The sequence below is a fragment of the Lepisosteus platostomus genome, chromosome 4 (assembly GCF_059453375.1).
Source record: "Lepisosteus platostomus isolate fLepPlt1 chromosome 4, fLepPlt1.hap1, whole genome shotgun sequence".
NCBI lineage: Eukaryota > Metazoa > Chordata > Actinopteri > Semionotiformes > Lepisosteidae > Lepisosteus > Lepisosteus platostomus.
Genome location: NC_142614.1, coordinates 25,222,585 through 25,238,165, shown reverse-complemented (window position 1 = coordinate 25,238,165; position 15,581 = coordinate 25,222,585). Strand labels below are relative to the sequence as shown.

The 15,581-nt window shown below is 37.7% G+C and overlaps 1 protein-coding gene across 2 annotated transcripts; it reads right to left on the bottom strand.

Moving 5' to 3' along the window:
* Nucleotides 1–3,149: 3,149 nt before the first annotated feature.
* On the bottom strand, nt 3,150–14,505 carry hexb (hexosaminidase B (beta polypeptide)). Of its 2 annotated transcripts, none has more exons than XM_088629169.1 (14): nt 14,190–14,505; nt 13,176–13,327; nt 12,019–12,084; nt 11,389–11,435; nt 11,072–11,182; nt 9,776–9,877; nt 9,400–9,532; nt 8,739–8,919; nt 7,787–7,873; nt 7,313–7,385; nt 4,780–4,960; nt 4,463–4,553; nt 3,905–4,009; nt 3,150–3,532 (listed from the first exon to the last, which is right to left on the bottom strand). In XM_088629169.1, exons 1-14 carry the CDS (start codon nt 14,432–14,434, stop codon nt 3,469–3,471), a joined length of 1,638 nt encoding a protein of 545 aa, XP_088485295.1. In that variant the 5' UTR covers nt 14,435–14,505; the 3' UTR covers nt 3,150–3,468. The 2 variants fall into 2 exon arrangements, with proteins under 2 accessions (XP_088485295.1, XP_088485296.1); XM_088629170.1 differs by lacking the exon at nt 4,780–4,960 and adding an exon at nt 6,705–6,879 and having other exon boundaries at nt 14,190–14,497.
* Between the last annotated feature and the right edge of the window lie 1,076 nt (nt 14,506–15,581).

Sequence of the window (15,581 nt, the reverse complement as noted above, 5' to 3'; positions counted from 1 at the left end):
TAAAAGCTGACCAAGTGGGAACATGTAAATGCTGAAGAGCAAGGGGCCCAGTATTGAGCCCTGGGGGACACCAGACTTGACAAGACCAATTTCACACCTGTACCCATTGAGAGAGACAAAGTGACAGCGATCAGTGAGGTAAGACTTAAACCATTTGAGGGCAGTGTCAGAGACTCCAAACACAGACTCGAGACGAGAAAGTAAGATGTTATGGTCAACAGTGTCAAAGGCAGCACTGAGATCAAGAAGGATGAGTATGGAAAGAGAACCAGAATCAGAAGCTATTAGGAGATCATTGGTGACTTTGACCAGGGCAGTTTCTGTGCTGTGAAGTTGACGGAAGACAGATTGGAGGGGTTCGAAAAGGTTGTTTGTCATGAGGTGGTTATGTAACTGAAGTGTGACAGCACGTTCTAGAATTTTAGAGAGAAAGGGTAAGTTGGAGATGGGGCGAAAGTTGTTAAGATTGTCAAGAGCCATGTTAGGCTTCTTTGGCACGGGGGTAATAGCAGCAGTTTTGAGGACCGTTGGTACAATGCCGGTGCTCAAGGATTCATGTATTATATTGAGGACAATGGGACAGAGAGAAGAGAAACAGAACTGGAATAAAGTGGTGGGAATGGGATCTAAAATAGATGTGGTGGGTTTCATGCGCATAACTAGTTTGTTTAGGGATGCTGAGTCAAGAAGAGAGAAGCTGGAGAGACGGGAACCAGAGAAGTTGGATGAGGAGGGAGGAGGTATGGAAATTATATCCGTAGTGGAGAGAATGTGATGCCGAATGTTGTCAATCTTAGAACTAAAGAAATCTAAGAATGTGTTGCAAAGTGATTTTTTGGTGATTTTCAATGATGTGAGAGAAGTAGGTGGATCTAGCAGACTCTATAGTAACCTTATAATCAGATAAGTAATCTCTCCAGGCCTGATAATGTACATTTAGGCCGGAAAGACGCTCAAGTTTGAGAGAGGCTGCCTTCATGAATCGCAGATGGTCATTGTACCAGGGGGCAGGGCGAGAGAAGGAGATGGTTCGAGTTTTTAAAGGAGCAAAGGTGTCGAGGGTAGATAAAAGAGCATTGTCAAGTAACTGTATTTTGTCCTCTAGAGGGTCAGAGGAAGAGAAACAGGATAAGGAGGACAGAACAGAATTTGCAAACCTTGGGTGATCAATTGATCGCCAGTTGCGGAAACTTACAGAGCGTGACGGGGAAGTGTTAGAAACAGGTAATTCCAGATTGAAGAGAATGGCTTAGTGGTCAGAGAGGCCTAGATCAAGGGGAGAGCAGTGGGAGACAGGAGTCACTTGCAATAATTAGATCTAAGGTGTGTCCTTTATTATGTGTATGGGGTACAAACAAACTGAGTAAGGTCAAACCATCCCAAAAGAGAAAGGAAGTCTTTAGCCAGACTGGAAGAGGTTGAATCAATGTGTATATTAAAGTCCCCTAGAATAAGGATTCTTTTAATTTTAAGGGATAAGAATGAGCGAAAATCAGCAAACTCACCTAAGAAGACTCCACTGGGTTTGGGTGGTCTGTAAACTGTGGCAATAATAGTAGATTGGGGGATAGAAACATTTTAAACAAGACACACTCAAAAGAAGAGGGAGGAGGTATAGTTATAACACTTAGACTGTAAAAAAGGTTGTAAATAACAATGATGCCCCCGCCTCTGCCTGAAAGACGCGGAAGGTCAAACAAACCATATCCAGGAGGAACTAGTTGGTTGAACAGGAGTCCATCGTTTTGTTTGTGCCATGTTTCGGTTAAACACAGAAGGTCCAGTTGTTTTTCTTTGATAACGGCACATAAAAGAAGAGCCTTGCTGTTAACGGAGAGGGTGTTGAGTAGCGCTGATCTGGCCAGTCTCGGGGATGCAGGGAGAAGCGGAGTGCGGTCCAGGTGCGGTAGTGAGAGGAGATTTTGTACGTGATGGACTTACAGATGTGCGCTGAAGTTTGAAAGAAAGTGGTTAAACCTTTCAAACTGATGCATTTGGCATTGGATGCACTGGAATTTTAACAGATACAGCTAACATTTATTGGGTATTCCTGACTGTTAGCCTATTTAACCCTGAAACCATGCTCATTGAGAACACCATCCAACACATCATTTCCAATAGTAGAATACAAAACTTTTACTCTTGTTGGTACATTATCTTTCATTTAGTGTGCTTGCTTAACAACTTCTGACAAATATTTTCATTCACTTTAGTAGATTTTGCACTCAAATGAGTGGAAGGTTGCATTAATTCTTTGAAGAAATTCTGAACCCTAACCTAGTGCAAGCCCAAAGCTAGGGTTAGGGTTAGGATTCCTGCAAAATGTAGATTCTTTTTGATGGCATGGCTGTGTTTTAGGACAGAAATAATATTAAGGAAATGAGTTATTTCAATGATATCTTCAGAATGTTTTTCTGCCATTTTTTAGCTGCACTGCATTGCTCCAAAATGGAATGTTGCCTTATTTGCTTTAAAGGCAAAAGTTTGGAAAAAAAACAGTAATACATTTCAATATCTACATTACGGTTAGGATTCCTGCAAAATATAGATTATTTTTGATGGCTTGGCTGTGTTTTAGGACAAAAATTATATTTAGGAATAGTGATTTACCAGCGCTACCTGAACACTTTTTTCCTTACATGGCCATATACATATCCAAATAATATTTACCTTTACTTCCCCACATTATCTAGAAAAAAAAACACCTACACGTCTTTTCAGTTTTAGTTTCTTCAAGCTCACCATTGGCATAATGGTTCAATTACTATAAATTAGAAAAAAATATTGTTTTAGCTACCAGTATTTAAATACTCTGCAATTGTCTACACTGCATGTCAGTGTAGATGAAATATTTTTCATATTCTTTGCAGTTTATAGATTGGTTGCTAGTCCTTCCGTTTTGATACTTGTGAACTAGACTAGGTCCTGACTAAAAGAAAATTAATAATACATTTCATGTGAATTTATACATCAGTTTTGAATTTTTTTATTTTACCTTTCCAGGAAGAACTGGTCAAATGAAACACTTTGTAACACAAATTGACAAAGCTATCAATTAACTCAAGATAAATGATCCTTTAAGTCTTCTTCAAACTACACAAAATAAAATAACATTTTCAGGTTTTGAATCATTATCATAAGTAAAAGAATTCCGAGAAAAAGTGTGCTTTTATTAGGTTTTCAAGATCGACATTTTATACGATTGGTCAACAAAATTTACTATGCAAAGAAATGAGAATTACAGTCAAGTGCTTTTTATTGTATTTCCATCCCACAACACATATTAAAAAATAAAATGCTGGCATCATTTGTAAAGAAAAAGACAGAACAGTTTTAAAGTGAACTCGGAGGTATACCACTGTACAATCATTTTTTATCTTGAATGCAAAGCAAACAAGAATAGATTGTCAGCTTGCAGCCTTGATACATTTTCCCTTATATTATTTCCAGCCTCCCGAGATTAATTTTTCACAAGCCCTTGTACTCATGTTCACAGTGTCCCACATATAAAGGCTCTGCAGGGATTCCTCTCCTGTAAAAAAAAAAAAACCAAGATGCAGTGAGTGAAGAGTACTAAAGTACTAATAACTCATCCAAGTATGAAGGCTTTTCCGACCAATCTCTGAATTGTCTAGTCCAGTCATTTCCACTGAAAGCCTTGGTTTCAACTCTGTTATTATTTCATTAAAATTTATAAATAAATAAACGTTCCAATTGAGGAAACGGTAACTAATTGGAGCACAGCTGCACCGATTTGAACAGGGTTGCACCTGACATGGAAGGCTTTTGATGCTGTACAAACAAAATCTCCATAGCAACCATTGTGCTCAAAGGAAATTCAAAATACACTGGACTATCTTACCAGTTCACTAGAGTTTTTCCCATCAGTGTGGCCAATACTTACTGCACCATGCGACAGCGGTGCTGGGTGAGGCGGCTGTATGCATCACCGATGTCCTTGACATCTTTATCGCTCCACAGACGCTCGGCTACTGCACTGGCCCGAGGCCTGGGGGAAGGAAGGAGACAACACCACCAGTTTTATGTTGGCAATGCTTAGAAATGCAGATTTAACACCCAAAAGGAACCAATGCATTTGTTGTCTCCTGTTGTGTTTATATAAATCAAATGCCACGATTTTTTGTCAGGAGATTCCTTTTCAGCATTTAAATGTGTTCATAATAAAGTCAGTGAAATAGTATGAGAATTGAGTGAAAGTAAACTGAAAAATTGATGAAGGAAAAATAATTTGAGGGTTGCTGTCAATACAACCAAGAAGATAGAAGGGTTTCTCTTTTACATTGCAAATAAATCATTAACTCATCAATTAGCGCCTTCTATAGTGTAGCCAATGACTGGAATTAGATCATGGCCGAGTGAACAGTACTGTGTAATGAAATGTTTATTGTAACATGTAACTTGAGTATTAAGATGCAAGAAAGAGGGATTCTTGCTTTCTTACCAGAGTCTTGGGGTGAGGTTTGTTGCGTCCACATATTCTCCCCAAAGACAGGCCTCTCCTCCAACTACCAGCTTCTTCTGTGCCTCAGTCCCTAAGAAAAATGGAAAGCAAAATACAAGATCATACAGTAGTATGCACATTTTTTACAGAAATTAGCTATAACAATTACAGTGTCATTTTCTTCCTACAATTAGGATTTAACAGATTCAAGAATAAAAAAGGGCAAGCAATGAATTACTGTATATAACTGAATTGAAAAGGCTGTTGGGAAGCTGGTTCCCTGGTACTGGGCACTGGGGTGGAGGTCTTGCACACACCGTTGAAGCTGTACGGATCGGCTCTGTACATCTGCTGCCAGTCCTGGCCGTACGAGATTCGGTTGAGATACCAGGGCGAGGAGAGCAGGGCATGAAACCCAGCAGCTGTTATTGCTGCCATCTCCCTCTGATACTGCTCCTCATTTCCCTTCCACACTTGGAAAAGGGTGTCTAGCTTTAACTAGAGACAGAGCGGACAGACAGAATTATCACAAACCTCAGACAATATATGAGTGTGGACGCAGAACAATTTCATACACCATGATAAAGGCATCGTGCATGTTTAAATCGTGCACCAATCAGCCGTGCTCTGCTTTGGAAAACCGTATGCGAGCTCATTCCTTAAATGTACTGCAGAGGAAAAGCGATTATAATAAAAGAAAAGTCTTTGAGCTCACTCCGACGTGCTGTCAAGCTGAACATGCAAGCAGCAACAGTTTAAATGTTAATGTATTCATTTAAGATTATCTAATGTGACCATTAAAAGAGTCTGCCTCAAAACAAATGCAGTGTTCTTTGTATTCTTATACTTGTTTTATAGTCTTGCTGTTTTTCCACATTTTCTTAGTTTCTCTGTTAATTTAGAATTACTTAATGTTTTTCAGGTCTTAGCTCTCAGATACTGTATAGAGCTCAAAGCGTTAAATAACGAGGCACTCATCTTTTAACATGCCACAGCGCCCAAAGCCCCATACTGTGGTCCTACAGTGATTTAAGGAGAGGTACAACTCTCACCGACAGTGTCACATGCCAGTAAGTTACTGGGAGGCCTCAGCTGAGTGAGTCCAGGTACACTATTCTGCTTTGCCTCTTGGCAAAGCTAGTGACGTGACTCGTGTCGAACCCATGATGACACAAATGAAACTGCAGCCTGGCAAGTGCTTCAACTGGTTTAGCCACTTGGATAACATTTTTCTAGCTTATTGTTCACATTGATACCATCTCAGTTTACAATTGTCCATTTTCCTAGTACTGCATGGTAAGATTGGATGGACAGATAAGCTCCTCTATACTGGCCACCTAAAAAAAAAATCCGTAATTTTTTACAAGTTGCAAGCTCCACAGGGCCATATAGGCGAGTTAGTGCTGACTGGAGCAGCAGCACACTCCTTACTGAGGTTACTGCAAACCTACAAAGAAAAGACCAGACGGCCAAGCCTAACCCCAACCTTACGTTAATGACATGAGTCAGTTTCAGACATGCAACACATTGGCCATAAAGCTAAACCCACACTCAGAGTGAGCACCTATACTGTCTTAGCGTATTTATTACCCCTATTTTCCTTCATTTTAACACACTTGCTTAGTATAGAAAAATAAAAAAGGGCATAATCCACTACATTTTCATAGTATACAGCTCACTACAATAAAACTCATACAGACTATCATATAGTTATAAATACATATTTTAAGGTATTTTATTGGTAAACAAATGCAGTTGATTAATCTCTTTCCTTCTTACTGCATTGGTTGTCCGTGTCAAATGTGATTTATTTCGCAGATATGCTTACATTTTACAGGTTCGTTAAACAATAGATTCTCTCAAATTCTGCCAAGAATGCATTAACAGTAAAATGTTGGCTTCAATTTTAAACTGGGCACTTTGAGAAGTTTGAGAGCTAGGTGCCCGTTTGCAATCTCCCTATGTAGGGAATTTCCTTGAAAAGCACATTTTCTATAATGAGACAAATATGCTGCCATACATCTGCAAAACAGATTATTTCCAGATCAACTTGCATATTAGTAAAGCATAAAAAAATACATTGCCTGGAAAGTTTCATGTGACAAAACAAATCCCATCATGTGGTGGTTTTTATTTGATTTACACGATCTTTCCTCGTAAAGACAAATTAACTCTGGAAACTCACTCAAGGGAAAGTGTGTTTAACAAATTGGCATGAAAAATAAAAGAAAAAACAACTAACCCTCAAAATCAAGAGGCTCAACTTTGTAGTACCTCTGCCAGTCCTGGCCATAGCTAATGTAATCTAGGTACCAGGGGGCAGACAGAATTGTTGTGAACCCAGCTCCTGTTACTTTTTTGAGTTCTTCTTCAAGCTTATTCCCCATCCACACTTCCACTACAGTATCTGGCTTTATCTGGAATGATCAAAAGGTAAGGCATGTTTATTTTATTTTTTTGCATCACAATAGTCATACCAATATAAGGACAATGGCAAGACATTAAGCTTTTTTGGGTCATCTATCCATTTTTTCCCCAAAGGAAATGACAGAAGCCAGTAAAGCTGTCCAGTACCAAGTTTGTATTTTAACAGTACTAGCAAGTCGAAAATGGAATACTATTTTTAGCTTACAATTCTAACCTATCAGTTTAAGCACTCTTTTAATGTTGACAACGATCAGCATCATAGCCATCTTTTCTAACATGCACAATGACTTTGACAGAGGTTAGTTTATTCAGACAAGACATCTCCAACCAAGAACACGATATTTAAGATTTAACAACTTAAAAATCTACTTTATAGTGAGAAACATGCATAGCAACAACTGTCCAGCTACATTTCCAACTTACCTTCACTCCATTGTCAAATACCTCCTGCCAAACCATGTAACCTTTCTTGGTGCCAGCAACAATTTCCAGGATCCTACAGTTAGAAGTAAGTATATATCTCAATATAACAAGCAATGAATGCAACTATAATTAAAAAAGCTGCAAGGAAATAAAGCTTATTTTATAGAAAAGGCCTATTTAGAAGAAAATTTGCTTTAGTTCATGAATATTTACATTTTGATTCCAAACATCGCTAGTGTGCGTCACATTGCTACACTAGGCTATGTCGAAGATGCATAAGTGATTGTCACCATTCCTCAGTTAGAGTCACAGTCTGTTGCTGTTCTAATATTGTCACAGAATATAAAAGCTACACCTTCCACCACATTCCTTGATCATAAATATGGCAGTAAATTACAAATACCTCTTTCTCAGTGTCCCATACAGTTTCAAGTGCATCATGGACATGTCAAAATAATTGATTTTATCACTTACTTCTGAATGTAGTAAGACTCCAGCTTACTGTAGTCCTTGCCAAAACCTTGTGTATCCATGAATTTTTGAATGTCAGGATTTGATTTCCTGTGGAAAAAAAGCTGGGTGTTTGTCAATGTGTCATTGAAATGAGTATTTCAGCATTTCCCTTTAATACAGCTTAATGATCTAAATAAATCTACAGTACTTAAGAACAAGAGAAAATCATTCAGTCCATCCAGACCACTTGGTAGTTGTTTGTTACTTTTCCACAACACTAAAAAAAGTTTTTTTTAAGGTTTCTGTTATCTTAGATCGGATGAAATGAATGTAGATCAAACATCAGCCGGGTTCAGATTTTCCAGTTCTTATGTCAATTAAATTAACTTGAAAATAACTTTTAAAAGAAAAAGGGTTTTATTTTTCATACACTGCTAGAACTTGTCAAAGTGAGACATTCCTTTGTGACAAGAAGCATAACTGGTTAGTTTTCTTCAGACTGCCTGCAGGGCCTTTTTGTATTATTTTAACCAGAAGCATACAATGTAGAATGTTTGCTATTGTACTGTACAATTTTAACAGTTTGATTTAAATTATGTACCTGTCAATATACAGTTTATCCCACCATGTCACATGAAAATTTTACCTTACACATGTAGGTACATCCCTGATTTGAATGTCAGACTGCATTATTATCGATATTGGAATAAAGTGGTTTTTTTATAGAAGATTTATGCATTAACATTGAGACCCTTAATTTATTTAAGTTGCATTCCTGTGGCTGAGTGTTCTTTTTGATGTGCAGTGCTGCTCCTTTCCCCTCATCCTCTGTTCTGGTCTTTTTGCTGAGCTCCATCACCACAACTTTCAGTTAACCATGTTTCTGCGATTTCAACAATGCCAAAACATCCTGCTGAGGTTCTAAAACTGAGAACCTGAAAAGGTAAGAGATCATTATACTTAGAAATCTCACCAGCAAGAGAAATCCACTTCATCACCACCCAGGTGAATGTACATGTCAGGGAAGACAGAGCTGACCTCTTTGAAAAACTGGGTCATGAACTCATAGGTGGAGTTCAGAATAGGGTTCACAGGCCCGAATGTTCCTGTAGGTGTGTCTCCTGCATAACAGGGAGTAAGGAGCCCTTTCTGGCCTGTGTGAGCAAAACATTTATAAAACAAGAGTGAGTCGCAACTTCAAATGTCGACGAGCGGAAAAGAGGATGGAGTTTGGATTATTTTGATTTGCTTGAGTTGGAATACTTTGTGTATCGTAGATCTGCCCTGTAGTTTAAGAACAGAATCTCAATGAATGACAAGGTTCTTCTGTATGAGCAAAACAAAGTTGTGAGGTATGGATTTTCTTGGGGACAGCCGCTGGTTAGACATGGAAGTGCCTTTTTGAAATCGCAAACTAACATCTGAACATTCTACCAATCAGTACTGCCAACTGTCAGTAGTTTTCTGTAGTTTTGTAGACCCACTGTCAAAATATTAAAATGAACTAACCAGTGTGATTTTTGTTTTGATTTTTGTTCTCTTGCGTATTAGCCATAATTGTTTTCTGCCCTAAACAGAAGTTTCATATGTGCCAGAAAAAGGCTCCGTTTCATGAGAGGAAATCTAGGCCTCACCTAAGCCCCAAGACTGCGTGTGTCCCGGAGTGTCAAACTCAGCAACAACACGGATTCCCCTCATTCTCGCATATTCAATCACCATCTTCACATCAGTGGGAGTGTAGACATGGGTATATGGGTGATAGGATCCCTATTACAATGACAAGGAAAACTACACTTTTCATCTGAAGTTCCCAGATCCCAGTGGCAAGTTGAGAAGAAACTATACAGTATGTTCTCATAAATCTTATTCATTACAAATGTAAGATAACCTACAATACATTCACATTCCCATATGGAAACTGACAGGTTTGTGAAACTTTAAGATACTACTCCAAGTTTAAAACAAATCCATAACAGGAAAGTGAAACATGCCGAACAATTCTTGACGAACCTCTGTGCTGAGATTAGGGAAAGCCGTGCTCTGGTAAGGGAAAGAGTGGTCGTCCACAATGTGCCAGTGGAAGACATTGTACTTGTTCATGGCCATGGCATCCTGCAGGTAGAGAAAGAGCCTAATAGTCACCCTTACAAACACGTGGGGGAGCAAATCTCATGAAATTTATTGCACTGGAAATACTTTTTCCAGATCACTACCTTTTTCTGAGAGGGTGGTACTAAAAGGGTACTCAATTTTCATGCAGTCTGATATTGCAAATAGGTGTGAAAAACAGATTTCCACCCACTTGCAATGAAAAAGCCAGAGGATACATTAGAGTAAGATAAAATACAGTGCCCTAAGTGAATATTGGGATAGGGAAATCAACACTGTATACTAACAACTTCTATATACTCAAGCAATTCAGATTTTAGATAAAAGATTGATATGAGAAAAAAAAACTCCCTATTCAGTCTCCCTACTTCAGGTGAGCATAAGTATTGGGGCAATTGCCTGTTTTTTTTTTATTTCTGTACTTTTATATTAAGGTTTTCATCTCAAATCCAAATTGCTCGAGTATACAGCAAAAATAGCCATTTTGACTTCATTGTCCCAATACTTATGACACTGTATGTCCACTCCGTTTTTGCAGATGGAAGAATGTTTGTGTACTGTAGCTAGGTAGATGGATACAGCTAACAGATTCTGAGACAAATTAAGATTTTTTCAATTATTTCCAACAAACTTTCGAAGCTCAAACTTTTAAAGGTGAATAATGTTCTTTAGACACAAATCACTAAAACATTGGTTTACAAATAGTTACAATTTTCAGGTCTGTTTCGGTCTAAAAATAAACCATTTTTTGTTGCCTGAGTATTGTAAATAAGACAAATTTCAAACAATGCTAAAGGATTTTAATATGGTGCTGTTTGTTCTATGCCAGCAATATCCTATGAAGAGTACATAAACACAGTTAAGCAGGTTACTCTGTATAGATGTGCTTTTTATGTTTATGCCCCCTCAATATATTAAATAATAAAAAAATCAAAAATTCTGAATTACATTTTCATGTTTAAATGAAAACCCCAGGGCAAAACTAAATACAAGCAGTGTACTTTTGTAAACTAGTTTCTCAAACTTGTTTCCTGTTCCCCCAGTGTCCCCTGACTCTTATTCCAGTTGAGGAATTTCAGTGTTCTTTTGTAAACCGTGTACTCAGCTGAAACCAGAGGACTCTGGTGTCTGAATAGTTAGGTTTAGAAAGATCTACCTTGACCTGACTTATTATTCATGAACCAGTGCTTTACTCACCAAATTTGCCAAGATCACTTTAAGAGGCAAGTAGTGTCGGGAAGAATCCAACAAAATGCCCCGATGAGCAAATCTTGGGAAGTCCTGAATATCAGTCTTGTTGATGTAGTTCTGTCAAAACACCAGTAGAGTGAGATAATCAGTAAATTGCTCCTCCTTTTCACTAAGTGTACTTAAAAATGTGTTTTAAAGCTAGTTATTTCATTTAAAAGCCCTGTCTTATAAACACAAAAAAGCATTCCTGATAGCATGACGTGGCAGGTTCAATTGAGCTAGCTGGAAAAAAAAAAAGTTGAGAATTGACTTGAGAAACTTACCGTTCCATATTTATCTGCATACACTAACTGGCTGAATGTCTCAAGTCCTGGAAAGAAGTTATCAGAATTACAAGCTAACCACCAAAAAGATAACATGGAAGTGATAATGTCTGTACACTCTTCTGATTGGATATACTATGTTACCTGTATATCTTCTCTTGGCCTCCCTGAGGCCAAGGGAAAATGCATGTGGATCTCCTTTTAATTATTGGTCTTGTCAGAGAGAACTTGTGTTGAGAATAATACAGGCTCTTTCTGCAAGGTATTTTTCCAGACATTTAAGGAAAGTAACCAATTCTGAACTGTTAAGAATTCTATTTCAAATGAATATCCAAGGGGGAACATTAATGTCAAATAAATATTTACATTATGAAAAGACTAGACAAACCATGAGCTTTCAATTACCTTGCAAATAAATAAGACTGACCACACACTCAAACATTTTGACAATATTTTCTTATTGGTTCCATTTCAAAGTTTTTCTGTTTATATGGCAATGCCAACGTGGCCTTTCAATCACATTATCAGGTGTTCCTGCCTATAATGAGAAAATTATTCCTTTCACAAGTATGGGATGACATTTAAAAACTTTTTACATGCAAGATACTGTAATTAAGCATCTGTCTTTACCTCGCAGGGCTCCCCAGACTTTTGGAGCTTTCAAGACAGCTGTAGGCTGATCAATGCTGAGCTCATCTGAAGAAAAAAAAATTTAGTTACTTAAACACATCACCTTCTTTAGAGGGTTGTCTCAATCTATACTGCCTAAGACCTGCAACATTCTAGAAACCCAGTCCAATATTTATGCACTACATAGTGTTTCTATCATTGAAATGATAGGATACCACTGTTACAGTATGCATGTTTCACAACTCTATCCAAGCCCTTAGCCAATGCCTGGAATGTTACAGGACAAGTTTCAGTTACTCAATTGTCAACTTTTCCTCTAATTAATATCTTAACACTCCTCAAGCAATCACCCTTAAATGACCATAAGGGTTATTAAATGATTAAGATGGTGAAGATCATACCCAGAAGCTTTACAAGTAAGCTTAATATTACAGTACATTCAAGTACTCTAGTGCTATCTTTAAAGTTCTCTGGCAGAGCTAAAATACATCTTTCTGGGACATAAATAGCCAAAGAAAATTATTCTAAAGCACCACTGTAGATGGAATTTAAAAATCACAACAGGATTTACACCAACAAACTACTGTATCAACAGAATTCCAGAAAGTGAGGTAACAAAGATTCAGTCAAACCATCTAATGAACCTTATTTATAATTATTAATTGGATTTGAAGTATTTAATTGCTCAGTCAGGGATATAATAGGGGTACCAGAAGCATACTAATGTACAGGACAGTGAAAGAAACACCTCTTGCACTGCCAAATTAATTGTATTCCATAATTTCTTTCACATTACAGTAAAAATTAAGATTTGTCCAATTGGTCACACCCAGAAATTAAGACTTAGAATCCTTATCAACCAAATTTTACAAATGAAGTTTTTATTCCAGCCTTAAAAACAAAAAAGACTCCTCTATTAAATAACAAGAAAATACCTGACTTGTTAAGCATTAAAATCACAGCTAAAACAATAAACTGGAATATACTGTACATAATTAGTTACCATTTTATGGGTAATTCAAATATCAAAAGGACAATATGATATTTACTTCAGTACCATGTTTGGCAGTTTACAACCTGTCCTATGGAATTATCTATGCAATAAAAATATTAACATGGGTTAACTGAAGTGGCTAAACAGGGAACTTGACACTTACATGACTCATCAGACTTCACACTGGGGTAACTGTCACACTCTGGATTTTCTGAAGAAATCCAGACTTGCAACTCGAATACCTCAGAATCATTTGCAAACATCTTCAGATCTCCCTTCAGCTTCTTGGAGTATCCAAAGGTGTATTCAAAATACCTGCAGGATTACACATAGTTGGATCACTTGCTCTTTTTTATAAGACCAGCTAAAACTGCTTGTTTTAAATGTATTGATGTTTCAAAATTCTGCTTCTATCAACACACACATATAAAGATTCAGATGTCTTTTACTCAATATGGAATTGTGAATTTACTGTAGCAATAGAAAATATAGTTTGCTGGATTTATACAACAGGGGAAAACAGGACTTTGATCATAAACTTGGATCAAACCAACATTCAGGTTTCTGTTTCACAAGTAGTTTGAGAACCTCCAACCTGACAATTTTTTTTTAATCATCACACGAACTTGCACTCACTTTTCTGTTACTGTGTACAGCTCGTAGTCACAGCTGCATGTTAAATTAAAAATGAAATACTGAGACGAGGTAACCCGAAACTTTATATTACGTCACACACCAAATTAATATGCGCTGTTACACAAAAACATAAAAATTACAACAGCAGAAGCTTTTACGGCTGTGGATAAATTAAATCAACTAAATCACCAAACTAAGAAAAACAGGTTCTTCCCACGATTGTATTTACAATATAAATGGCAAATTATATCTTACCGTATTACATAGGAAAGTCGTTATTTCCTAATTTAATTGCATCATACTAGTTCCTATACATTAATGTCCGCAACAATCTGATGTAATTTGCCAGTTGCCAGGAGGTTATAGGATATTTACATGTGGCGTTTGTATTTTATTTTTCACATAGTAGACATTCCTTGTCAATACCTACTTTGAGAAAAGTTCTCCAACCTGCAGTGAGAGCCATGTAAAGATGTACTGTATAAAGTTGCAACAGATAAGGAGGGCGACTTTAAAAAGAAATCGATGGATTTAATCTTACCTCCGAAAAGCATTTTGCAAGAGGAAGCAACTTGGACCAGCGGACGATTTCGGGGAATGGACTATCTGGAAACCGAAGCTGCTGACCCTGAAAGCTACAGGAGAGATGTGCACAGACTGCGGCAAGGGCCAGAGCGAGCCATATGCAGAGACCGTCAGCTTCGGGACATCGGCCAAATTGTTCTGCCAGCCCAGACAAGCGGTGGCCCCAAACAGAAGGGAGACGAACTTCACAAGTGCAGCCATCAAGCCCCAGCACAAGCGCCGTTTGAAGCGTTTTTATTCGTGTCAGCTGACAGATCACAAGACTGGGGTGCTGTTCACATGGCAAAGGGGGAAGTCCTCTTTTAGAAGGAAGTGCATTCTTCAGCCGTTTCTCTAACCTTTTATCTCGTTAGGAGTCGGGTAATTTTACTTTCGTAACAGTGATGGCACTGACACGTATCTGCTAATGTTAAAATAATCGTAAACCATTAAAATCTAGGTTTTCTGGGGGTTTTTTTTCGTAGATTTTCAATACAAACTGCAGTCTGTCTGAACAACACTGCAATCCCTCAACAATAATGTTTACAGCCCTTAGCTCTATCAGGATAATCACTGAATGACTCAGGCAATTAGGCTACGATAAAGTAAAATAAACTATTTTTAGTGCAAAAATCTGAATTATGTTTAGCAGTTTATGTCTCTTTGAATTTCCTTAAAGCATTTCGATTAAACGAGTTAAGCACCAGACCTGTCTGTATGACGACACAGTTGGGTAAGGCGTGTTGACAGTAGCAGTGCTGTCTTGTGACCAGAGATCATCAGAGCTCAGAAGCTTTGGGCTTGGGGTGGGACACTTATTTGGCCATAGAGGATCTAATTGCAGTTTTTGTAAGAGATTTTGGCTAAACTCCACTCTGGGTTTGCATTAATGATATTACAACCTAATATTCTCCTTAATACAACTGGAGATTTCTCACTTCTCTGTCAGATCTGCTGCATACTTCGATTGCATGTTACCTGGGTAAGTGATGGGTGAAGTGGGTCCTTTCCCATATGTAAAAGTACTTGGGGATTCTTTGGGATCCCACAATATTAATGCAATAAATTGCTATTATGTTTCAATGGAACCAGGGTTTTGGGTTTCCCTCAGTCTTGCCTCACTTTTCTTCAAACTAAAGCATATTAAGGAGTGACTTGATTATTTACATAATTTTAGGAGTATTGTCAAACCCTTTGTCACGTTTAGGTGTGATTTAGTTTGCAGCCCACAACTGTTAAAAGATGGATAAGACACAGTGCATGTGTCTTATTTATTAATGAAGACATGTATTAATGAATGAGAAGTCGGAAACGACGATTGTGATTCCAAATAAAAAAAACTTGAATGCAATTGAATTATAAATGATTA